The 27,143-nt window shown below is 36.3% G+C and overlaps 2 protein-coding genes across 5 annotated transcripts in view; one reads left to right on the top strand and one right to left on the bottom strand.

The window, feature by feature from the left end:
- Window positions 1–27,143, bottom strand: part of LOC144979890 (aspartate--tRNA ligase, mitochondrial-like) — a 59,851-nt gene that overhangs the window by 20,870 nt on the left and 11,838 nt on the right. Inside the window, 10 exon segments of the mRNA XM_078927138.1 lie at window positions 15,439–15,507; window positions 16,431–16,544; window positions 18,226–18,405; window positions 18,890–18,994; window positions 19,564–19,635; window positions 20,423–20,469; window positions 21,108–21,231; window positions 23,121–23,219; window positions 24,685–24,771; window positions 26,360–26,541. Of these exon segments, the coding sequence (XP_078783264.1) occupies window positions 15,439–15,507; window positions 16,431–16,544; window positions 18,226–18,405; window positions 18,890–18,994; window positions 19,564–19,635; window positions 20,423–20,469; window positions 21,108–21,231; window positions 23,121–23,219; window positions 24,685–24,771; window positions 26,360–26,541 (1,079 nt within the window).
- LOC144979889 (uncharacterized) lies at window positions 59–12,987 on the top strand. 4 transcript variants are annotated; one of them, XM_078927134.1, is made up of 4 exons: window positions 100–241; window positions 726–1,742; window positions 4,190–6,720; window positions 10,238–12,987. In XM_078927134.1, the coding sequence occupies exons 2-4, from the start codon at window positions 1,146–1,148 to the stop codon at window positions 10,734–10,736; spliced, it is 3,627 nt and encodes a 1,208-aa protein (XP_078783260.1). In that variant the 5' UTR covers window positions 100–241; window positions 726–1,145; the 3' UTR covers window positions 10,737–12,987. The 4 variants fall into 4 exon arrangements, with proteins under 4 accessions (XP_078783262.1, XP_078783260.1, XP_078783259.1 ...); XM_078927133.1 differs by having other exon boundaries at window positions 100–265; XM_078927135.1 differs by having other exon boundaries at window positions 112–218.

Genomic DNA, 27,143 nt, shown 5'->3' with positions numbered 1-27,143 from the left:
TCGAGTAATTAGGACTCTCTCCGTGACGACAAATGCGATAGTGGGCGTGACTCCGTGACACCGGAAAAGATAAGACACGACGACGGAACTTACAGACATATGGGCAAAAGTGATTTTGGTGGACAGAAGAGTACCAAGACGTTGATATCTGTGAGCATTTCTGGCCCAGTGTGTCGACGAATGGATGTATTTTGAGGATAATATTTCAACAATTATTCGTAAACGTGACCTACTGTCTATAGTCGGTATTTTGTTATGTGTACAGGTGAATCATAAACCGGGCGCGGGGAAATAATAATCTTGTAAAGATCTCTAGAAACTCTCTATTCATTATTCTCGAAATCTCATAATTTAATTTTAAACTTTGATAAATATGTCTTCCTGGCTGATTCTAACATGAACCCATATTGAAATAATGAAACACAAAATAAAGCACAGTTTAAATAATAAAAGCAAAAAAAAAAATAAAAAAAATAAAATCAATAAATAAATAAATAAATAAATAAATAATAAAACCTTTGGACATAATACCAGTTTGAGGTGATGGGCCATACATACATTCCTTACGCTATATGAACTAGTTTCATTCCTTTTAGAAGATGTGACATACATATAAATAACATATCTCGAGTCCTTATGATTTCATTGGTGCTAAGCTCGAGTAGAACTTATATTTGATATGTTTATAATAATAATGTGTTTTTTCCCATCGATTTCTATTTCAGCCATTACCTATGCAATCATGGATACGGACTTGTGACATATTCATTATAGTGTAAGAGTACAATTCTAAAATGTGGACTTTCGTTTCTCCATGAAATTATTAAACGTACGCTTTCCAGGAAAAGATACGCATTCAATTCGTTGCCCGGATGTAAATAAAGGAGGACACTCAGTTTTCAGCATTGCGACCATCTCAAAATCCTTAATTTAAGACCCTTCAGAGTGTGAAGGTCTGCATTTGAGCACTGAACATCTAAATGTAATCGGTAAAAACTATATAATGCAATATTTGTCTTTACCCTTTAAAAACAATACACGCGCACACAGAAAAAAACAACACAACAGAAACTAACAAGGGCCAAATCCTGAATTGTTTTATTTAATAACCGCCTCTGTCCAAGGAAAAAATTGTCATCAACACAATGGAGTTTCGATTTTACCAAAGTAAATCCCGAAAAGGATTATCTCATTTAACAACGTCGTTTCTCCTGTTTATTCATTTGTTTCTATCTCTAACATTTCCTACTATTGCTGCTGATACAGCTGATTCTGCTGCTGCTGATGCGGAAACATGTCCGACAGTTTGCAAATGCCCACCCGACCAGAACAACACGCTGGTGGATTGTTCCAGCAGAGCTCTGACTGGTTTGCCTCGAACATCCCTACAAACCAAAACTCTTTTCCTTTCCCACAACGCTCTCGGGCCGATCATCAACGACACCTTTCCACGCATGGGCAGCCTGGAGTACCTCGACCTTTCGTACAACGGACTCACTCGACTTCTGGGATGCACGCTTCAAGGGATGCTCAAACTCAAGCGGGTTAGTTTTCGCGGTAACAGATTGACGTCACTTCCGGACAGTCTTTTCACAGACGCAAACGACTTAGAACATCTGGACATAAGCCACAACGTCCTAGCGTCCATGCCAGACCACGTCTTCCGGAACTTGGCGAGTCTGAAGACGCTGGACGCGTCCAACAACAGGATGCTTCTCCTGGAGTTTGGTCTTGGGTTACAGGTGAACAAACCATCTCAGTCTTTTAGTACCACTAATGAGGTTGTCAACTATAAAATATTGAAGCGATCTCTCTCTCTCTCTCTCTCTCTCTCTCTCTCTCTCTCTCTCTCTCTCTCTCTCTCTCTCTCTCTCTCGCACGCGGGTGTGTTTGTGTGAGTGAGAAATAGAGAGGCACAGAGAGAGAAAGAGAGAGAGAGAGAGAGAGAGAGAGAGAGAGAGAGAGAGAGAGAGATTGGAGGCCAGTTAAGACACTCATTGCTTGGAGTTTTCTACTTAAAAACTGTTTTAAAAAATTGTATTGGGTTGTTTCTATAGATAGTATGCAGATGACGTCACTCAGGCTTTTGTTATTGTTTTTGCCATCCGCGTTTGTGAGTTGTTCTCACTAAACTGTATTAACCAGACTATAAAAGTTCATGGTTACACAGAGTTTGTGTGTTGGTCCATTATACTTCCGGATGGCAATGTTGTGAACTCATTGGCCAAGCGCATTCTATCTATAGCGAAACAAGAAAAAAATATAGAGGCACGGATATTTCAACTCTGTGTTACAACGACATACATGCATATCATGATTTCAAGTGTGCTCTATAATATGTGATCAACCTTCTCAGTCTGGTATTAAGTCGGAATGTACCTGACAAAAAAACTCCAATTTGAAGGTCATACATATCTATTGTTTTCATTGTGTAGAAAGCTTGTTGGTTGATCAAATTACGGGCCAATTATAGAATATTAGTAGTGCATGTGTTTGGGACCCCAAGAGGAAAAAGCTGATGGAACAGCTCGAGAAAATTCAAAACAGAGCATGTAGGTGTGTTTGTAACAACTACAGCAGAACTGGAAGCATCAGTGAGATGCGTAAGAGCCTAAACTGGTTGTCATTACATGAAAGACGCACTATGTAAAAAAAAAGCCAAAGTCCTCTTCAAGTCTCACCATTGACTGACAACGATCCCAATCGATCGCCTTATCCCATACAAAAGAAAACAGCACTCAAACCAGGTCCCGCCGCAGTCACGAGATTATGCTCATCTCAACTCGCTTTCCCAGCACTATCCGAATATGGAATTTCTAACTAATGGCGAAAATAGAAAAATCAAAAAATCTAAATAAAAACCTAGGCGAGTTCATTTGTCCTCACCATACTCACAGTCGCAATTATCTTCGAAGCACGGAGTTGCGACTTTATGACAAAAACAGACGGGAATTTTATATTTTCTCATTCTGAAAATTGTGTCATAAAATTCAACTTTTGGCGTCTGGTTGATCCAGCCCTATTACCGTATTGAGACGACGTGTCACATGTTATTATGACTCGCCACTATCATTCATTGATTCCTACATTTCATCGATTTCTTAATAATAACAACAACAAAAAAACATTTAAAAAATTATAATAAATTATGTAATATAGCGCCCATGTCCCGAAGAACACAAAGCTCTTAGCGCACAATGAAAAAAACAAGTATAATTTATATTGACAATTCCGTTCATTTCTTCACTCACACACAGAGAATATATAAACACAAACAAAACAAAAGTAGTTATGTGACAAAAGAAAATACAAATCTATGAGATACAGATTGAATAATTATCACAAGAATCTCTTGTTTTGATTTTAAAATCAGAAGGAAGTTTGTTTGTTTTAAGGGTTTTACGGCGCTTGCAACACATTAAGGTCATATCAGCGCCAGTAAAAAGGAAGAAAATGGGATAGTAAAAAGGTCTAGAATTACAACTAAAGCATCCAAGAATAAGGCAGACAAAGGGGAATTGGTTCAAATAGGGAACAGATGTAGATTCCAAGAGCACACTATCAGTGTACTCAGTTTGAGATCACCTAAAAGTTTCATCTAGACACAAGCACAGCTCCCTACGAAGAGGAATACACTCAAATGTTTACAAATCATATATAATCCATAAACAAAACATAATACAGTGCATAACAGAGAGATCATTTACAAGGAAAAAAATATCATCTCCCAAAACTAACTACACATTTAACTATTTCCCTCTCAGCCAGGGTATCCGGTCAGGGCCAGGACAAAACCAAGTAATCTCGTTCCAAGACAAAGACAGAAAGCATGTTGGAAAACAAACATAGGGGGAAAGAAGACACAGTATGTACCTCTCTGTCCACTATGGGAGGTCAGGAACCCCACCCAGTCAGAAGGAAGAGAGTTCCATACCAATGGGGAAGCGTGAATATAAGGCCTTTCTGAAAATCGCTTGTAACTTTTTCTTATTTTTTGGGGAATCTAAATAAAGGTTATCGGTGGATCTAAGTCTGCGTTTAGGGTCATATGGACTCCTGATTCCAGTCAACTAAGCAGGACAAGTACCACTGAAAAATTGATATCACAAGATTCCTATTTTGATACAATATCCTAAATTTTACAGAAAGCTAATGGAAAGTTACATCTTTTTTTATTAATTTATTTCAGGTACCACGACACCTAAAAAATATCGACATTTCTCATAACCTCTTCGAGACCGTTACAACTGACTCATTTTACACAGCAAGAAGATGGGAACCCGGATTCAAAAGGACATTGAACTTGGCCAATTGCCGATTGACCGCCATACACGCTTCCGCTCTTGAGAAAATACCAGGACTTAACAACCTCGACATCTCGGGAAACCCCGGACTCTCGACGGACAATTTAACCTCCATCGTGAAAGAGCTGGAAACGAAAGGTCTAGAACAGTTGTCTTTATCTTCTATGAATCTGACATCATTGACCCCTTTCTTTACTCAAGTGACCCAGCTATCACTCAAATTCCTTAACGTGTCGGACAATCAGATAGAAGACATTCCAGCCAATACATTTTCCACCATCAGCAGTCTTCGAGTGCTAGACGTGAGTGGAAACGAACTAACCTCGCTCAAAGCAGGGTTCTCAGACTTGCGGAATTTGAAAGTGTTAAACGCATCGTCCAACTCCATGTCAAGCTTTGAAGGAGATAATATATTATCACAACTGAGCAACCTGAGAGTGCTGGACATTTCCAACAACGAATTGTCAAACCCGACTCGAGTCAATCTGAACCCTTTGACAAAACTGACCTATCTGGACATGAGTGAAAACCATCTGACTTCTGTAGTTCTTCCCGAGTCGACGAATAAGTTGAAGCATTTTGACTACCATTCCAACGCCGTCACTGAATTTTCAGGGTTCGACAACGTACCAAAAATCGAGTATTTCGATATAAGCAATAATGACTTGAAAGAAGTGGAAGGCTACTTATTCAAACAATCACAATTTCTGAAACTTGCCAACTTTAGCAAAAACAGCATAACGAAGCTGAGTACTAACGCCTTTCTGCCCCAATCATCCCTCGTCATCGATTTATCGGACAATTTCATAACGAAAATCCAGTATTCAAATTGGATCGCCACGCAAGAACTGTATCTAAACGACAACGATATAGAAGAGATTGATTTTCAGTCCTTTCGTCTCATGACCGGATTGCGAATTCTAGATCTTGCTGAAAACAAACTGTCGAATCTTCACGATGACATATTCGACTACACGACCAGCCTGACATATCTGAACCTGTCTCATAACGAAATTCAACAAACCCACTTTTCTCTTCTTTTTCGAAACCTCCAAAATCTGGAAGTTTTGGATTTAGGTAATAATAACATATCGCACTTGAACGAATCAATGCTGGAACCGATTCCTAAAATAAAAAGGTTTTCACTTTCTCAGAACCATTTGCAAATAATCAAGCCGCGTGTATTCAAAGGCTTGAAGCACATAGAAAACATAGATCTTTCTGGGAACCCGTTCGTGTGCAGTTGCGAGAACTTAGGCTTTCAAGATTGGATAAGCAGGACGAAGATTGACATAACGGGGCTCTATGCAAAGAATTCTACATCGTATGTTTGCAAAGGGCCCAGTAATAGAGTGGGCCAGCATATAACGGAGTGGTCTCCGGATCAATTTGAATGCGACAAGACAATGCTGTACATGATCGTAGGCGGGTCTGTAGGATTGACTCTAATTGTGGCTGGTATTGTCAGCACGGTCATCTATAGAGTGTACAAATGTCAGAAGCGTAAAAAACTTGAAAAGGAAAAGGCCAAATTTCGTAAAGAATGTTACGGCGATGACTATGATGAAGACGATGATGACATTGGCGATTATAAAAATAAGAAGAAAAAGAAAGGAGGCAAACTTGATTTGTCTAAAATGACGAGTGAAGAAATAGCCGAAGAGATCACCAACGCTATTGAAAGAAGGGAGAGAAGGAGTATGAGAAAAGCGGAGGAACTGAAGAATAAGAAAAATAAGAAGAATTCCAACGGTTATGTCCCTTGGCCGCCGAGTGAAAATGCGAAGCCGGTTGATGAGAAGAAAAATGGATACGACAAATCGGAAAATAAGAAATCTAACGGCAGCGGTTCTAAAGGAAGGCGAGAGAGTATTGAAGCGAGACAGTACGATAGAGTCATACAGCAACAGAACGAAGACGCTAAAGTACGCTACGCCGCTGAAACTGGTGGGGCTCCGATTATGGAGAAAGACAGTCGAGAAAGGCGATCCGATGGTGAACGGTACACGGCAGCATTAGAAGACGAAGTGATGAAATTACGAGCCTTAAAAGTTCATAGGTCATCGATGCCCGCTCCTAATGACGTCATCAGAATATCACAACTACAACAGCAGCAGCAACAGCAGCGATGGAAGCAGCAACAGATCAGAAGAAGTGCTTCCGGTTACGCCTATTTGGAACCGGAACCGGATTACGGATACGAGACGGAACCATCGCCGCGAGGTAGACACAACAGCAGTGGCGGCAAGCGGTACAACCGTTGGGATGGTCTAGATGTGTGGGACAGAGACGCTAAGGGGTGGGCGATTCAAGGGCAACGGAGGTCACGAAGTCAAAGTCATAAGCGTGACCGTTACATGACCCTGCCCATTCGAGAACAAGACTACCCAGTCTATGAGAGAAGCCGAAGCTCGAGGTGAGTTATAAAGAAATGTACAGTATCGGTCTTGGTTTGCAGTATTAAGATGAAATGACATGCAATGTATCTCATAAGGCGCATGGATAATATGAGTTTATTCTGGCTTTTATGGTAATATACAGACAATAGCAACTTCTTGCTATCCTTTTGATAGGACCCTAGTCTATTGCCAATTAGTCTCCGCCAGGTTAAATAGGCCTAGCGACACAACCACTGCTAAGAGGACAAGGGTGGGTGGCGGTGGGAGGGGGGGGGGGGGGGGAGAGTCGATGCACTCGGGATTTAAACCGTTAATTTGTATGTGATGCGAGTGCTCTACCACCTGAGCTATCGGAGCCTGAGATGCAACAACGGCTATCATCATATGCACTATGAAGAACGAAAAGCGTGAGATTAAAACTCGTCGCACGAACATGAAGTCTATAGAAGGAATTAAGATGACGTCACCCAGCTCTTTGTTATTGTTTTTAGCCCCCAGTTGAGTGATTAGTTCTCACTAAATTATACCATTCAGACTATAAACATGTAAGTACACACAGTTTTGTGTGTGGTTACGTTACATCTGGCGGGCATATATTGTGAGTAGCCCTAAATGTTCATTCAGAACCATTCATTAGGCCCATGGAGCCGGATGTTATCCTAGTTTCTATAGCGTGAAAAGGACAATATATGTTGCTTGTTATGCTACCCTTTGGATAGGGCGCTAGTCTATCGCAAAGTACTTTCCGTCCGGTCTGAAAAACCCTTCAGAAGGGGTGAACTATGGGCAGAAATTTCAAATAAGAGCCAATTTTTTTTTGGTGTTTAAATGAATGAAAGTAATGAAAGTTGGGTTTAATTTCTATTCGTTATGAATGAGAACAAATACACATAGTGATCAATTTTTCAATGAGATAAAAACGGAACATTGTAACACACGAGACCCGTAAAGACCAAAAACAGAAGCATGTTTCGGCTATAACATGGTATAGGGTCTAATCTCAATTTTAATTTTTTTCCATTCCTTGACTTAATACGATAGTCAAAAAAAAAAGTATAATCTGGGACATGCAAAGGGTCATTTCCATACATATATGTGTCAGTGCATGACATAATCATTCGGATGGTGAAAATTTTGGATTTGCATTTAATTTTTTTTTTTTTAATTTTCTGAAAGAATATGCTTAGCAGATCATTTTAATCTTTATTTGAAGTAAATCCGTTGATTTTTCATGAAGTTATGGTCAGATGGGAAAGGTATCCAGCAACTTTTCTCAAGTTTCATACTTTTTCAACTTGACTAGTTGTAAAAAAATATTTATTAGAAGTGAGATTAAGCTTTGATATTTCCCGAAAATGTACAAAAATGAACAGAATGGCGCCTTCGTTCCTTCAATAAGGTTCTTAAACTCATGCGTCAGTAATTTCGTAGAGGGAGTTAGAAAACTGATGAAAATGTGTCTATAAAAAAGTTGAAAATAAAGTGATAACATTTTTTAAAAATTACTAAACACATGCCAAAATATCAACGGCAATCTCTCCATGCCAAACAGCCTTTTAAAAAAAAAACCCAAAAACACCAAGGTTTCAATACTTTTTTCTTTTTCTGATATGATAGTATTATATGTGTTAGGCGCGTTCTGTCGTTCTGTCAGCGCGTTTCGTGGATCCATAGAATGCGCAACAATCAAGTAGTAATAGTGGTAGCAGTAGATGTAGTGGTAGTTGTGGTAGTGGAAGTAGTAGAAGTAGTGTGGTGGAGGTGATGGTAGTAGTAGTAGTAGTAGTAGTAGTAGTAGTAGTAGTAGTAGTAGTAGTAGTAGTAGTAGTAGTAGTAGTAGTAGTAGTAGTAGTAGTAGTAGTAGTAGTAGTAGTAGTAGTAGTAGTAGTAGTAGTAGTAGTAGTAGTAGTGGTGGTGGTGGTGGTGGTGGTGGTGATGGTAGTAATAGTAGTAGTAGTAGTAGTAGTAGTAGTAGTAGTAGTAGTAGTAGTAGTAGTAGTAGTAGTAGTAGTAGTAGTAGTAGTAGTAGTAGTGTGGTGGTGGTGGTGATGGTAGTAATAGTAGTAGTAGTAGTAGTAGTAGTAGTAGTAGTAGTAGTAGTAGTAGTAGTAGTAGTAGTAGTAGTAGTATAGTGTAGTAGTGTAGTAGTATTAGTAGTAGTAGTAGTAGTAGTAGTAGTAGTAGTAGTAGTAGTAGTAGTAGTAGTAGTAGTAGTGGTGGTGGTGGTGGTGGTGGTGATGGTGTTACCGGATGCGTAAAACTCAATGGATCTCAGCGCTTTTCGTGAATCCACAGAATAAGCAACAATCGATCGAGTGTTACGCATTCTGCAGATCGGTAATACTACCACCTAAACCACTACTACCACTACTACCACAATAACCACAATTACTACTAGATTGTTGCGCACTCCGTGAATCCACGAAAATAGCTGCAAACCGATAAATCGCGTCAAACATTGATGTGAAACTTGTCGTTTATGATGAATGATAGTATACGTGAAATCACCGATGAAATGGTAGAATATAGTCTAGTCTTTGTCACTTCAAGAAATTACGTCTATTGTCTTCATTCAGACAAAGATCTGAAAAAAAACAGTGTATAGACAGTGTGCGCTTGCCTAATAAACTCACAACATGGCTATCAGGAAGTATAACGGGATCAACACACAAAATTGTGTGTAACGTTGAACGTTTATAGTCTGGTTAATACAGTTTAGTGAGAATTACTCCTAAACACGGATGAAAAAAACAAACTTCGTCCTATCTATACGAAACAGTGCCAGACAAAGAGAAAAAAAAATATTTTAAAAAACATCCCAATAAATCAATCTTCCTCAACTGATGAAGACTAATTTTTTTGGGATGTTTTTATTTTCCTTGTATTTGTCTTTTCTTTTCTTTTTTCTTTTTTTTTTCTTTGGTACTATTTCATACACACTTTTTTCAGATCTTCATCTTATACCAATGTCTGCTCCCTAATTTCTCATTAAGACAAACAAAATTAGCCAAAGTTTCCTAATTTTGACTATAAAATATACTTTTTAGCATCGAAATCATATTAAACCGTACTGAGGAGATGGGTCACATAAAAATCTGTAAAATCAAATGTCCGCATCTAAATCAAACTGGTATAAAACCGTGTTGAGACAGTGGGTCACATTAATATATTAGGAAAAAAAATTAACCCAAATAAAAACAAAATTATTGACATGTGCTCAGTAAATAGCTTTTGATTAAAAAAAAAAAAAAACACCCTGGAGTACTTTATTTCAGACACATTTCCTTTTATACCCAAAAGGGGCAACAACTCCAAATCACAAGGGCAATGAACCACCAACAATATAGCAATAATAATAATAACAAATTTTAATGTAATTATCATGAGGTCTGTAAGGGGATATAACTCATGACAAACTATTCTCAATGAATATATTACACGATTGTCTTCCTTTGACCATTCAACCATTAATTTCTTAAAGTAAAGTCAATCATTAAAATAATAATCACACTTTTCAAAATTATTATTTTCCAGACGAGAAAATCCCAGGTTGTATCTGGACCACTATACAAACGAAGTGCGTTTCGGAGTTGAAGATCAAGGCCGATACCGTCCAGACAACAACAGCAACAAGCACTTGAGTGTTCGCCAGAGCCGATGGGATAACTACATCAACCAACAACAACAACAACAACAACAACAACAACAAAGGCGACAACAACAACAACACCAACAGAGACTACGATCCCGTAGTCTGCATTATATCCCACAACAACAAGACTACAACGGCGGTGATGGCGACGGCCTGCAACAGCGCAGCGGTAACCGTGATCGCGAGCGATTCGCGCCCTACGTCATCAGCAGCGGTGACGAAGATCGTCGACGTCAACATCATTATAATAATAATCCCAATCAGCTTCATCAACGCAGTGACGACGATGATGACAGAAAACCTTTGATGATGACTAGCCCACCAACACGAGCCGTGTCTCAACCTTACCTTGTCAGCGAAAACACATCGGATTGGTTATAACAGAAAATATTAGGTAGATAGATGGACTCTTTGTGCATCTAATTTGTGACATCATCATCATCATCATTGCCTTTTTCACCCTGGGTCAGGGTAAAGGCCACAGACAAACAGTTTCCATCCCTCTCAATCCTGAGCTAACTTTTATATCTCGTTCCATGTCTTATCACTTATTTGTATATCAGCTTCTTTAATTCTTTCCCATGTTCCTTGTGGCCTTTCCCTTGATCTTCTGCCCTGAGGGTTCCAGTCCAATACTTTCTTTGTTATAGTGGAGTCATTCTTTTTAAGAGTGTGTCCAATCCACCTCCATCGTCTTCTTCCTATTTCCTCTCCCACTTGTTTCTGTTGTGTTCTTTTCCATACTTCTTCATTTTTAATTCTATCCATCCATTTTATTCTGAGTAGCTTACGTATGCATCTGTTTACGAACATCTGTACCCTCCTTATACATGCCTGTGATGCATTCCAAGTTTCACATCCATACAGTAAATTTGTGTGAATTTGGTAATTTATTATTAGACTTTTGTGGCACGTTATTACATTCTCGCCTGTTTTTTTGTTTGTTTTTTTTCTTCCAGTTTTGAATCCTTGCTATGTTCAGTATTTACTTTTTTTTTTTCTTTTTTTTTTTTAGGAAATTAGGGGGGGGGGGGGCTAAGGTTATGAGAATAATTTAACCATTTCAATGAGTTACAAGCTACAATTAGAGTTATAACTCAAAGCTCTTAATCTCCATATCACGGCAAAATTAGATGGATTTGATATTTTTATTACACAATGTCCATTAAAAAATATTAACTCTAAATCTTGATATAAGAAATTCAGATCATTTTTTTTTCTTGACTTTTTTACTTAATCAGAGCTGTCTACTTGAAATTTCAAAAATGCGTAGTTTCCAATGGGAAAAAAAAAAGAAAATTTCACTAAAATAGCTTTAGAATCATCTTAACAACGCCACTACCACATTATCTCATTCGTCTGTAGTGTTTTATTCATCCTGTTTTGTTGATAAAGGGGAAACATGAAATGTCCATTTCATCTGTTTTCGTATATTAAATCGAAGCTAACATTTAATTTCACGTTGTTATTTATTCCTCCTAATTTGGGTGGCCGATGGGTTCTTTCTTGGCTTTGACCCTTTTCCATAACTCTATGTTAGAAATATAGTCCTGCCGTCTGATTTAAAAAATCTTGTGGAGGCATTTGATTATGAAGGTCTGGATTTTGGGTGTAAGGGTGTTCGTCACTCTCCAGGTTTCTGATCCATACAGAACAACATGTGTTTCACGTTGGGACCAAATATTCTAAGTTTAGTAGCACTTGAGATAGCTGTTGCTTTCCGTGACAAGGTGGCAAAAGACTTCTAGGCCTTCCATTATTCTGGATTTGATATATTCTTCAAGATTTTCTTACTTATCAGTCTATTTCCCCTGCTTTATTGTTATCAAGGAAAAATTAAATAAATAAAACAACCTTTTATTTCCTCCTCCGACTTCATTGGAACCTTATAAAGATCACTCTTAAAAACTGAAAACAATTCTGTTCTTAACTTTTTTCTTTTAATTTATTTTTTTTACGATTAAATTATTGAATGAATATGGCTGTGCTGTCTCTATGGACGCTTGTCGTGAACAATGTGTGTGTTATTTTGAGTGTGTCAGTCTGTTTCTAGTATCCAGTTAGTAATTTGTTTCCATAAATCTCTATCCACAGCAAGTGTTCTTAGCTTTTGGATGTCATCATGTGTGTTAAGGTGCTGAGGCAATTGGATGTTTTCTCGTATTGTTGAAATCAGTTCTTCGGTTGTTGTTTCTAAATATATTTGACATTTTTTGAGATCTTGAGTCCATATTGCAGGAAGTGAAGTTGGTGTACGCCCTCCTTGTTTGAAATTATTAAGTTTTTAAAAAATATTTTGTTTAATCTATATTTACAGCTTGCCTTAAAATTTAACAGTGGAATCTGCATTAAGTCAACACTCTTAAAGTCAACTCCTGCTTAAAAATCAACATCTCTTGCTGTTTCCAAATTGTGTGTTCTTTATCAAAGTGTGTTCTATTAATAATGGATAACGTCAACCCTGCTTAATGTGAACCAATCTTTCTGGCCCGGCAGCGTTGGCTTTATCAGGAATCCACTGTACTACGCATACTCTGTAAAATACTGTACAGTTAATTATTTACTCAATCGAAACCTTAGAAATCAAAACAAAAAATCAGGGGGAAAAATTAATTACAAGTAAAAATAAAAATGAATGTAAGAATATTATGTGTTGTTCCACCATTTCAAACCGATTTTTTATATGTAAGGATGATTAGGATGCTGAAATAAAATTTGAATGTGTAGCCAGAAATATGAGGCTATTCTGCAATACTTTGAAAAAAAAAAAAAAAACATAAAAATTATTTGGGGCAGAATACTCACCCTTTAGATATCGATCATTTATTAAAGTGACATCCTCTTGTCAAAAAATCTCAAACCTGGGACTTCTTAGTGAGTTTTTGACAATATGAGAGTCATTTTATTCAATCAATATTTGAAGGAAGAAATTTCTGTCAAAAAAAACTTTTAATGTGTTTTTTAAAAAACAAAGTGTGTCAGGGCTGTTGTTTTTTTCCCGTCTGGGTTAGTTAGTTCAGTATTTCAGATGAGATCAGTTATTATTTCGTTGTTTTTTTTTTGGGGGGGGGGGGGGGGGGGGGGTTTAAATGTTTTTCTCTCCAACACTTTTCCTTTCTTCTTCTATAAGGTCAGATTGTAACAATTAGTAGTACATGTTAGGAATTCAGATATAAAGTTGAATAAGGAATGAGCCAATGTTTTTTTAATTAATAATATTATGATATTATATTGACAAAGGGAGAGAATTCCCTTCTTCAAGTAACTAATTTTAATAGTATCGGTATTGAATAAATTAATTTTAAAATAATAATAGTCGCTTTTCTTCACATTGTATTGTACTTTTCTTTTTCCCTTACTCTAAATTTATTATCATGAACATGTTTCGATGATAAGTGGGGGGGAAGGGTGGGGGGGGGGGGGGGAGAGGGGGTCCCAAATGCTCAGTTATAGAGCACATTATATATTGCTGTTGGTTAGGGACCCCTTGTAAAGCACTTTGAGCATGATTAGTGGATATTGCGCGATATAAAATGTCAATGTTTTTTTTTGGGGGGGGGGGGGGGGGGGGGGGATTTTTAAATATGATACACAATTGATTCTCAATTTTTTAAAAATTAGGCTGATCTTGGAAGTTTGATTTTTTTTTAATGTTTTAAATTGAGCTTTTCGTATTGCTCAATATCAACCTAATGTGCTATATGTACTTTACGAGTCCCAAGCCTAAAGCAACAAAATGACGAACATTTATAACTACCACTACTTGCTTGGTGACTCTGCGGTATAGTGTCTTGTCTTGTCATACAAGTCAAGCAATGATGAGCATGATCAGTGGCCAAATGGAAAATTTTGGTCCTGAAGTTGTACCCTTGGGTGAAGCACTTAATACACATTACTCCTCTCGATGGGTGTGAATGAATGGTTATAGGCAGTGTCAGATATTACAAGAGTGTTAGTATTAAATTGATTCCTAACAAACTATGGGCACTGTGTGAAATGACTATATGCTTGCTGGGTGAAAATAAATGAAATAATTGTGAAGTACATCAAGCAGGGTAAATCCTATAGAATGTGCTATATAACCGTTAATATCTAATTTAATTTATTTATTACCAGTCAGGTACTAATTTTACACCTGAGTGCTGTGAGATAAGGTGAGTATAAAAAAAGCTTTTTTTCCAAGGACTTAACTCTTTCAGCGCTGAGGTTATATTCATATTTTCCGCCACAAAATGGCTGAGACCTGATTGAGGCAGAATGAGAATGACAAACTAAGACAAAGCGACATTCGAATTCGGCACGAAATCTCAATTAAAACACCTACCTAGGGCCAAGTAAATGCTGTGATGAAAGAAATGATACCATTGGTTCAATTTATAGTACTTTTGTAGAAAGTAGGACTGGATTACATTATTCATTTTGCCTTTCAGTGGCCAGTAGAAAAGTCACCCAATCCTAAAGATTTTTGCTACTTTTCAAAATTGGAAAAAAAAGTATTAAAAATGAGCATGTGCATAGATATTTTTATTCAACTGCCATTAACATGTAAAAACTAAAAACTTAAGCTTTGATACTACGCCTATAATTTGTTTAAGAAAAATGTAAAAAATAGACATGGGGTAAAAGTAACCTGAGTAAACAACGGATATAGTCGGTGTTCGGGTTGAGTGAGTTAATCTCACTTTGCTCTGTTACAAGGGGGGGGGGGGGGGGGGGGGGGGGGGGGGGGAGAGGGGGACTCAAATCAGGGACATAAAGGTCAGATCTTGAGTCTCTCATACCACGAGACCACAAAGTAGTAAAATATTTAAAAAAATAATCCTCCAGAGCCATGAGGCCAATGGAGATGAAGTTTTCCCGGTTTCTATAATGTGACATGGACAATAGCAATTGCTTGTTACCTTCTGGATAGGATGCTTGTCTACTGCAAAATACCTTCAATCAGATCAAAAAAGACCCAGCTACATAATAACTACATGGGGGGGGGGGGGAGCAGAAAAAAAAATATCTCGACTTCTAGTCACTTTGCAAATGAGCTAGTGTAACCTACCAAGACTAGGAAGTTGCAGAAAAGATTACTTACCACTTTGCCGTGCATTTTCTCTGTAGATTTCTGTTTGATGGATTCTATCTCTTTATTGGACAAATGTTTCTGCAATCAATGCGAAATAAAAGAATTTGAAATTAAAGTATTGAAGATGATCATGATGATGATGATGATGATGATGATGATGATGATGATGATGATGATGATGATGATGATGATGATGATGATGTGATAATCATTATGGATGTAATGAAGTAAAATATGACATATAAAATCAGTTACTAACACAAGCTCGAGGCATTCTAAAAGCCTGCATTGTAGCAACAACAGCATCAGCATTGTTTTAACATTGACTGAGGATGGTAATTATGATTGAGATGGTGAGATGATGATGATGATGATGATGATGATGATGATTGAATGATATGATGATGATGATGATAATGATAATGATAATGAGGATGACATCAACAATGATGATGATGGTGATGATGACAGCAACAATGATGATGACGATGATGATGATGATGACAGCAACAATGATGATGACGATGATGATGATAACAACAATAATGATGATGACGATGATGATGATGATAACAACAACAACAATGATGATAAAAGCCTGCATTGAAGCAACATCGGCATTTTTTTAACATTGACTGAGGATGGTAATTATGATGATGATGATGATGATGATGATGATGATGATGATGATGATGATGATGATGATGATGATGATGATGATGATGATGATGATAATGATAATGAGGATGACATCAACAATGATGATGATGGTGAAGATGACATCAACAATGATGATGATGACAATAATTATGATGGTGATGATGACAGCAACAATGATGATGACGATGATGATGATAACAACAATAATGATGATGACGATGATGATGATGATAACAACAACAACAATGATGATGATGACGACAATATGGATAATAATCATTAAAAGGTCTAACGTAGTAAAACATGAATATATGTTTTTAAAAAATAGTCAGGGAACTAACACAAGCTCCAGGTATTCTCAAAGCCTGCACTGTAGCACCATCGTCATTTTCTAACACTGGCTGAAAGACTGGTGGAATATCTATGCTCTTCATTGTCTCTGTCAAGTCTTGGATCTGTGAAAAAAAATTAAACTAAAAAACAGTTTTACAGGAAATCAAAAGTCACGATAGCCCACTTGGTAGAACACTTGCTTCAGACACAAGCGAATTGAGATAAATTTCGGGTGAAGTCGAGACTTTTTTCTTACTCCTCATCTCCACCTAGCAGTGACTGGGTAGCTGGGACTGTTAGATCTGGTAGAAAGTACTTTGCAATAGACTAGCATTCTATCCAAAGGGCAGCAAGCAATTGCTATTAACCATTTAATGCAACAGAAACTGGGATGAACTGACTGCACAAAATTGAAATTATAGTCACAAATATGGGACTTGGGGTTAATCACTGTTCCTTACGGTTAAGAACAAATGCCTTTTGATTGAGAGAAAAAGAGATGGAGAGAGAAAGAATAGGAAGAAGTGAAATAATATAATGTTATAACAAGTCTAACTAAATGACAAATTACCATATTTATGGACAATAAAGATATATTTTTATCATTATTATCATTATTAATTTCTCATCAATCTATTTATAAATCTATTTTCAGGGTCTGATTCAATTTGGCATGATACTAGTTCGAGATGATGGGTCATAAATGTGAAATTTGAGTTGCTATTTTTTTCTTTTTTCAATTTCAAGGCATGATGATGATGATGAAGAAATTGATGATGATGATGATGATGATGATGAGGATGATGTGATAATCATTATGGATGTAATGAAGTAAAATATGACATATAAAATCAGTTACTAACACAAGCTCGAGGCATTCTAAAAGCCTGCATTGTAGCAACAACAGCATCAGCATTGTTTTAACATTGACTGAGGATGGTAATTATGATGATGGTGATGATGATGATGATGATGATGATGATGATGATGATGATGATGATAATGATAATGATAATGAGGATGACATCAACAATGATGATGATGGTTATTATTAATTTCTATCAACCACAAATTCATAAAAAACTTAACTCAAGTCTCATATTTTTGTGTATAAATCAGTGTTGTTGGTGACAAACAGTGAAAAAGAAGGAACATTTGTGAACAATTGCCTTTAAGCCCAACTATTTACTGAACTAAGCCTCACTTTTTACTGAGCTAACCCCCACTTTTTGAGCAATTGAGATGATGAACTACCATTAATACGCTAGTTAACTTCCGGAGAGTGAGAAACTGTGCCTATTTGTTCCATAGCACATAAGTCTCTCACTCCCAGTGCATTCATTGGGAGGGGTGGTGGGAGGGGGGGGGGGGGGGGGGGGGATATAGTTTTTAAAAAGGAGGAAATTCTACCTCTGACTCCAAAATCATAGATCCATCAGCGCTGATAAATTCAATTTTTAATCATCTAAACCCTCTCATAGCTTGATACAGGAAAAATAATATAATATGGAGTATGATGAGGATGGTGAAGTGAAGGATTGTAACGGAAATATTAGGAAGGTTGTTGTGATGATGATTATGATGATGATGATGATGATGATGTTGTTGATGCTGATGATGGTGACGATGACTACACTGTTACTAGTGTGCATATGTGTGAGAGTGTCTATGTCAATATATTGTATTGTTATAAATGTGTAACCAAATGACAAATTGCCTCTATTTTTAGGACAATAAAGATATATTATTATTAAACCATCCTAACATAGAACCTTTTTGAGAGGGGTGGGTCATGAATCATACCTGCCAATCAATCCGTGTGTCAGGCTTGTCACTTCCATATAAGGTCATGGCTTGCTGGTAGCTGAGGCGTGGGAATGGACCTTGGACACGCCCCTTTTCTGAGGGCCACGCCTCCTCGAGTATCCTCTCGACCAATGACAGAATGTCTTCTTTATTGACGAATGACATTTCCAAGTCAAGCTATTGAAAACAAGGTCATTAACTTTCTTTTTTAATGTTGTGTTTTCATGAAATGGTATCTTGATTAAAAAGCAAGAATTAAAAAAAAATAATAACAATGGAAAATATAGGTATGCAGAATAGGATAGACAGCATCTGAAATGCAAGAAGAAGAGGAGGGTGTGGAGGAGGGGGAGGGAGAATAAGGCCTAAAAGAAGAAGAAGAAGAAGAAGAAGAAGAAGAAGAAGAAGAAGAAGAAGAAGAAGAAGAAGAAGAAGAAGAAGAAGAAGAAGAAGAAGAAGAAAGAAGAAGAAGAAGAAGAAGAAGAAGAAGAAGAAGAAGAAGAAGAAGAAGCAGAAGAAGAAGAAGAAGAAGAAGAAGAAGAAGAAGAAGAAGAAGAAGAAGAAGAAGAAGAAGAAGAAGAAGAAGAAAAAGATAAAGATGATGATGACAAGGACGATCATTATGATGACAATGATGATGATGATAATATAATGAATATACCTGTGTAAATTCAGGCTGCCTGTCAGGTCGGGAACCTTCATCCCTGTAACATTTGGCCACTTGGAAATATCTGTCCAGCCCTCCAACCATGAGTAACTGTTTGAACTGTAAAAACACAATGTAAATGGATGAATATGTGAAGGGATATTTGGTATTATGTCAGTGTGAACCGTATACCAAAAAAAAAAAATAAAATAACAATAATGGAATCCAACATAAAATAATTGGACATATAACATTTTGGATTTTCAAACTATTCAAGTTATACTTATCCTCTTCAAAATATTATATGAACTTCACAACGTTTCAAAGTCAATAGGGCAGAAAAGTTGTGACACCACACCCTCTACTCTTCCATTTCAAACCTCTTTAGAAGTGTGAATGTAACAAGTCTTTTTTTAAAAAAAGATTTAACCAAGGCAACTGAAGAATTATTTTGCAACTCAAAAAAATCTTCTGATCTAGATTCATTACATTCTTTGAAAATTCATGAAAAAAAAATTTCATTGAACCTTATAAAAAATAAAAATACATAAATAGATAAAACTTTTTCAAGAATCCATTCCCAAATACAGGGCAATACATAGGGAATAGATAATGATAGCATACTGCAGTTTCATTTTGTACTTATTTTCTTCACAAAAGTAAAAGAATATTCCACTAATAAGTCTTACCTGCTGGGGTGATTGAGGAAGGCAGTAGAACTTTCCAGGGAGATGGGTTGGAACTAAAAACTCTCTGGCACCCTGTGATTGTTGAAAATTAAAAAAAAAAAAAAAAAAAAAGAAAAATGAAATAGCAGCTTATAAAATATTTACAAGGTCAGGCATGTGGGTTTGGGGAAAAGAAATAGCGTTAAGTAAAATAAAACGGAACGGTCACATTAAATATCACTGGTGTTGTGTTTCAACCACTAAATAACAGCTTATATTCATAGCCATGGATTTCTATCACTTGGAAAGAGATATTGAAAAGGATGTGCAGTCTATATAAAAATATATACAAATACAAATATATCCTGGATAACCAAATAGGGAAATATATGAAGAACTACAGGCATTTTAAACAAAAAATTACGCCACATGCAAAAGGCATTCCGTGAATAAGTATAGATAGTCCATCAAACAAATATCTGATGTCAAACGGAATCGCTCTTGTCCAAAGTAAGCAAATTGGTAGTTAATAACCTTGTCCAAAGTAAGCAAATTGTAGTTAATAATCTTGCCCCCCAAAAAAAAAAATGTGTGAAGTGGGGCTCAAAACCTGGGTCGTCCAGGTCACAATGCAATACCTTAATCACTCAACTATTTTGCCAACCAAGATCTGTCAAGCACATTAAAAATAAAATATATAGAACTGAGTAATAATTTTTGCACAGAGTTTCATTCCTTGTTTGTACACTTTGCTTTATAAAACCCATTTTTCCCCTTGTTTAACGACACTCCAATCACAATGAGAGGTATTGGAAGTTGAATAAAGATACATACAAGATGCAGGACATTAATAAATAAAATAAGAATAAGTCATACTTACTCCTGGAGTTCTCCTAAACAAGGTTGGTGTCTCCACTTCTACAAACTCTGGAAATAAATAAATAAATAAATGAATAAATAAATAAATAAATAAGAACATTTATATAGCGCATTTACACAGATTTATCATGCTCAACGCACTTCACTATATTTCATAATTTATTCCCACAGCAGGCCATATGAAACCATATTTCAATTTCATACAGTACCAATCGCCTGATAGGCATCCTTACTAAAACTTCTTACAATACCCATCACTGCTTGTAGCCAGGTGTTCATTCATACCTGATTTGAGTTGGGTAAAGTGTGTAAACTGCCTAACCCAAGGACACATCATTGGGATAAGAGTAAATTTTCCACAATCGGTTACCCACCCAGCCACTGATCACATTTAAAGTTGCTTGACTTTTGTGGCAAGACCAGACACCACACTACTGAGCCACTGAGCCATAAAATACAAATTGGAGAGCAGGCAATGGTGTAAGATAAATATCTGAACAACACAAGAAAGAACAAGAAAGAGAAAAAAAAAAGAAAACTAATCCCCCCCCCCCCTCTTCAAAATATAGAAAACAGCCGACAATCATGCACAGGTTGATTTTGGGATGGATATTTTTTTTCTGACAGAGAAAATAACAATAGAATAAAAAAATTGAAACTGTAGTCATCAACATTCACTAACTTACCATTATGGTTGACGAGAAAATTCCGCACTGCCATTACAAATTTTGATCTTACTCGAAGATTGGCCTGCACACCAGCGAGACGAAGGTCGAGATATCTGTGTTTTAATCGGAGTGGCTCTTTTACCTGGGTGAAACAATAAGTTGAAATATTACATACCATAAGCAGCAACCCCCCCCCCCTCCTTTCCTCCCCTGATCTCAATAATATATATGTATTTTTCTTTGTCCATGTCATGCAAGAGTGTAGGCTTCATTACGAAGGAATAAATGATGACTGAAATCACACATCGGTACCCAGCAGCCTATCAAATTACCATGATACTGGTAGGTCCTACACAGCATGTCTGAGTTGAGCTCATAACTCAATCGAATGTGGGTTTTTAAAAATATTTACACTAATGACACTACTGGTCAGGTCTACACAAGAATTTTCATTATTGAATCAACTGTTGAAAGAAGTTTTTAAAACAAAATGCCTGACACCAAACAAAATCAGTACATTGCCAGTTTCAAATTGAATACAATCAACTTGGCCATCTAGAAAAAGGTGTTGTGTGGCTTATGGTAGGATTAAATTGATTTAATAATAATGATAATAAGCATAATTCTTTAGCGCCTTTCGTCGAAACCTCAAAGCGCTTTAAAAAAAAAAAACAAAAAAAAAACAGGTAATAATAATATTGCAAGTCCAAATCAACCAAAATATCAAAACAATTAAGAGCATATAACAGGCATCAAAAACATCATCAGTACAAAAGTCACATGCAATACATTTAAAATTCAAAGTAAATATTTTCTGGATAGATATGTTTTCAGGTTTTTTTGGAATATGTCTATTGAGCTCGATAATCTCACAGATTGCGGGAGTTCATTCCAAATCATGGGTCCAAATTTCATAAGAGACCTATAATCAAAATTTAAGTTTAGTTTTAAGAGATGCTAACAATTTTAAATCGTGGGATCGAAGATTCTCAGAGGTATGCACAGTTGGAGTAAGTGTTGAATGTAGAGAGGGACAGAATACAATACATCAAAGCAGACAAGGGCTATTTTGTATTCAATTCTAGCCCAGGCTGGCAGCCAATGGAGGGTTCGAAGCATGTCCTTTGTATCATCATACTGAATTTTTCCCAGAACTAACTTAGCCGCACAATTCTGTACTCTCTGGAGCTTGTTTATTTTGTTATTAGGGAGACCAGCGAGCAGTAAATCGCAGTAGTCGAGACGTGACAAGATCAAAGCAGAGACAATTATCTTCAAAGTGTTGAACGGTAAAAACGACCTGATCTGTAATATTCTTTGGAGCTCATAGTACATATTTTCACATTATTGTTTATATGCTGATCCATACACAAAAAACTATCCAGTATGACACCAAAATTTTTAGCCTTTTCAGAAATAGAAATATCACAATCAGTTACAGTTAGCTAATTTTTAAGTCCTATAGTCCTGGAAACTCAGTAATAAAATAAAATTCCTTTTAATCTTCATCAGAATAATATTTTTCTTTAGGGTTGATCTAGAGAAAAGACTGTGATAATCCAGGTGTTAGCCGCAGTGAGCAGCGTCGCAAAGTGAACAACAAGGGCTGAGTATTTTACTATAAAGGAAAATAAAATGAGATGAGCAGGATCCAAATCCCCGTCTGACAGGTGGGACATTCAATGCCATATCTTGCACCCTTTAATGCATCAATATAATTGGGTTACAATATTAAGGTGAAGGTCTGATAGCTCAGTTTCAGTTGGTAGAGCACTCACTTCACATGCAAAGGGACCTAGATCGATCTGAAAGAAGCACAGTTTGTTTTTTTCTGACATGGCCCAACCACCAGTGATTATTAGATTTGATGGAAATTACTTTGCAATAGACTAGAGTTCTATCCAAAAAGTAGCAAATAATTGCAACTTTCCTTTTAACGCTAAAGAGACTGGAATAAACTCCAGCTCCATGGGCCTTATGGCACTCAAGGACCACTTTTTAATTAAACATGGTAAAATATAGAATATTTACCTGGTTAAAATTCCGGACTTCAAATGGCAAAATTGGGTTGCAGGTGTTCAAAATTTCAACATTATCAACAGCTACTTCAATATCTCCTGTCGCCATGGCCTGGAAATAAAATAATAAATGGGAGATAATAATAATAATAATAATAATAATAATAATAATAATAATAATAATAATAATATAATGATGATGATGATGATGATGATGATGATGATGATGATGATGATGATGATGATGATGATGATGATGATATTAATAATAATAATAATAATAATAATAATAATAATAATAATAATAATAAAATAATAATATAATAATAATGATAATAATAATAATAATAATAATAATATAATAATAATAATAATAATAATAATAATAATAATAATAATAATAATAATAATAATAATAATAATAATAATAAACACGACGATAGTGATTGCAATGATAATGATGATTAACATATACATTTCTACAGCACTTCAAATATTCAATACAAAAACTACCGTTTTGTCTTTATAGTAATGCAAGTGCCATGAGGCCATTGAACTTAAAACAAAGTTAACTCCTTGTTGGGGAGACATAAAGTACCATCCACATATTATAGATTTTAGTTAAATTAACTTGTTTTGACTCTTTGTCACAGCGATGCTATACAGCGTTGAGATGGTTTGGGCCACTTATTTGTATCTGGAACAAATATCAATGATAGTTATAAAGATGAAAAGTATTAAAGCCGTTTCTCAGGTTGAGCTGAAAGTGTTAAATATTATCGTAAGACACTGATGTTAGCTTTGTAGTAGTCCATCAGAACCATAATGCCCATGGAGCCGGAGTTTATATAGCGTGAAATGGACAACACATGGAATTGCTACCCTTTGGATAGGAAGCTTGTATAGCAAAGTGCTTTCCATCAGATCTAAAAAACCCAGCTGTGTGGATGTGGACGGATCAGAAATATCAACCTTGGTCCTCTTGCCTTTTAAGCAAGTGCTCTACAAACTGAGCTATCAGAACTCAAGTGTAATTTAGACTTAAGATCAAATTGTTTGACTCTTGGTCACCAACATTAAATCGATATGAGATGGTCGACCACATATCTGAAAATGGAACAAATATTAGGGATAGATATAAAGATGAGATGTATCTTTCTCTACATGCCGCTTGGTGGTCTTGTGGTATGACTCTCACCTTTGGATTGTTAGGTCCTGTGTTCAACTCCTTCTCTGAGCAGAGCAAAGTTTAGTACTTGGAAAAGGTTCTTTACTCATATTCTCTCACCGTACTCGAGTGTAAAATAAGTACCTGGACGTTAACAGTATTGTTTCTGTTGAAAAGAAATTGCAATATCATGCCTCGTCCTACATATTGTGTTGCTGTTAGTTCGCAACCCCTTGCAAAGCACATTGAGCACATTTAATTGATACTGATCTATATAAATGCTCATATCTAAAATCTTTTTTTTTCTCAGGCACAGCCAATATTGTACATCGCTACATCATTTCTTTTCCATTTCTTAATATAAAATTTTCATGAGACACTGAAGCCAACTTAAGGCATTCATAGGTACCTTATTTTCCTGACCAGATGGTCGTAGTTTTACCTCTCCCTTCACCTGAATCACTGTCTCCAGGGGCAAACTTTTGAAGGCATCAACCTGACCAATAAAAGTAAATACAATGAATATGAGAGTAGAGAATAAATCAAAGCTACAAAGCATACACACGAAAGAGTGAAAATGGAGAGGCCTCGTATGGGAACAATACAGACAATGGACGTTTTTCGGTTACAATCTGTACTCAATGGTGGTTGCAGTATGATACTGCAACCACCATTCAGTATAGATGATACAAGTTATTTTGCATTTTATTTTATTTGTTCTCCACGTTAATTTGTGTATTGTTGTGCTGATGAAGGGATTGTACCTGAAACGTCCACTATATGTATTGTTCCCATATGAAGCTTCTCCATTTTCACTCTTTCATTAGTATTTTCACAATCACAGGCTTCAGGCAGCCCCTACCGTTTTCTACAAAGCATACACAGAGACTGTAAAATTTTGAAATGAAATGAATTTGCATCAAAGTCTACAGAGACAAATACAAGAGAAAAAAAAAATCATCATCATCAAAACCCATATCCTTTGTGCACCAAAGTACTGCACATTATATTATTACAGAACTGACATCACATGCTACTGACATAGTTGTCTTAGTATCACAATAGGCTGATGGTTCAACTCCTGGGGTGATGATGAGATTATCTTTTTCTCATGTTTTGTGCGGCTATATTGTCTAGTGGCATGACACTCGCTTTTGAATCAGAAGGTCCTGGGTTCGAGCCTTGCTCAGCGCAAAGTTGAGTCTTTGAAGAAGGCTCTTTACTCATATTCCCTCACCATACTCAGGTGTAAAATGAGTACCTGTCCGTTAATAGCGTTGTCTCTGTCCGAAAAAATTGTAACATCATCTAACACTAACAGGTGCCATGTCCTGTCCTAAATGTTAAATGTTGCTGTTGGCCAGGGACCTCTTGTAAAGGGCTTTGAGCACATTTAGTGGATATTGCGCTATATAAAAGCTCAATCTTTTTTTCATGATTCAAAGTTTTAAAGGTATTGTGCATTATATAGCATTTATAGCCCATTGCACATGGGCTATAAAAAAGAAGTGCTGCAATTCAAAACCTCTCCCTTCCATCTATAGGAAAATCATCACATTCGGTATGATGATTTGAACTTTTTTTATCATTCAAATCTGTCTTGTAAATCACAAAATTTGGAGAAAAATCTTTGTTCTATTTATATGAATTCAATGCTGTTTTGTAAATCTCGTTTTATTGAACAAAACTGTGTATAACTTGAACTTATTATTTTTGAGTTGGAGTTTTTAAAATAATCAATGTTTGTATTGAGTAGGAATGCCATGTCAGGAAAGGTACTGAAAATGGTCGGTAAGGAAGAGTTAACATCTGACCTAGAGTGCACAAAATTAGATGTGACCCATCGTCTCAAAACAGTATCATGTTGGAGTGGATGAGATGCTAACAATTTAATTTATAGCCATTAGCAATTAGTATGAAACTTGGGTAACGTTTTTATTTTATTTTTATCAAGGATAATGGATACAAGATCTTTAAAAGATCTCAAAAAATTCTTTATTTTTAACTTTAAAATCCCTTTTTAGTTTTTAGCATCTGACATAACAATGTTTTGAGACCACAATATACAATTTTTTTTTACAAACCTGATGCTGAGGGAGAATAAGCTGTACCAGTCCCCTCCAATCTCTCAATATCATAAAAGTACCAGATAGTCGATGGTATTGCAGCCATCCACATAATAACACAGACTTGCCTACATCATCCGCTCTCAGATCACCACACAGGTGGGTTCTGTTTGTGAAAGACGTGGCTGACACAATCTGACCTGTTTAGAGGATTATATCATATAAAAAAATAAAACAAAATTCAATCCCAATCATTCTTTTTCCTAGTATTCTTTTTCCTAGTAAAGCGGTAGAACAGGGGAATAATGAAATCAAGTGCTACAATGTGTGTACATTCCAGGGGAATGGGGTATTGAGACAAGCAGCTGAAATCTCTGTCTTGGCCTTTTCAGATTTTTCAGGGGATTTCGAGGTTTGTTTGTTTTTGTGTCGTGTGTGTGTTTTTGGTTTTGGTTTTTTGTTGGTCTCGGTAAATTTTGTTTTCATAACTGGACGATACATATAGAGCTGAGCCATTTAAGTATCTTTCAGCTCAAAATCGGGTAAGCACATAAAAAATAAAACTAACACTGCTTATTTGACATTTGGGGTAGTTATGCCCAATGTATTCATATAATTATAATATGTACCCAACCAACCTGAATTATAGTGACACGCTGAATGCTTTGAAAAATATAATCATTATTAAAATTGGAGAAACAGCACAATCTCTCTGACATGAAAAAGTATGTCATCACAATCTGATGAATGTCATGAGATTGACTATAAAACATAAGACATATTAATTCATATCACAATTAAT

This window comes from Berghia stephanieae, chromosome 9, assembly GCF_034508935.2.
Source record: "Berghia stephanieae isolate SIO BIC M18660-M18661 chromosome 9, UCSD_Bste_1.3, whole genome shotgun sequence".
In the NCBI taxonomy this organism is placed as follows: domain Eukaryota; kingdom Metazoa; phylum Mollusca; class Gastropoda; order Nudibranchia; family Aeolidiidae; genus Berghia; species Berghia stephanieae.
Note: the sequence above shows the minus strand (reverse complement) of the source record. Positions and strands in the feature narration are given on the sequence as shown.

Excerpts from the sequence above, each read along its gene's own strand:
- LOC144979889 (XM_078927134.1), top strand. The coding sequence starts at position 1,146 with ATGGAGTTTCGATTTTACCAAAGTAAATCCCGAAAAGGATTATCTCAT. Across the intron at positions 1,743-4,189 it reads AGTTTGGTCTTGGGTTACAG|GTACCACGACACCTAAAAAA; the intron begins GTGAACAAACCA and ends AATTTATTTCAG. Across the intron at positions 6,721-10,237 it reads GAGAGAAGCCGAAGCTCGAG|ACGAGAAAATCCCAGGTTGT; the intron begins GTGAGTTATAAA and ends ATTATTTTCCAG.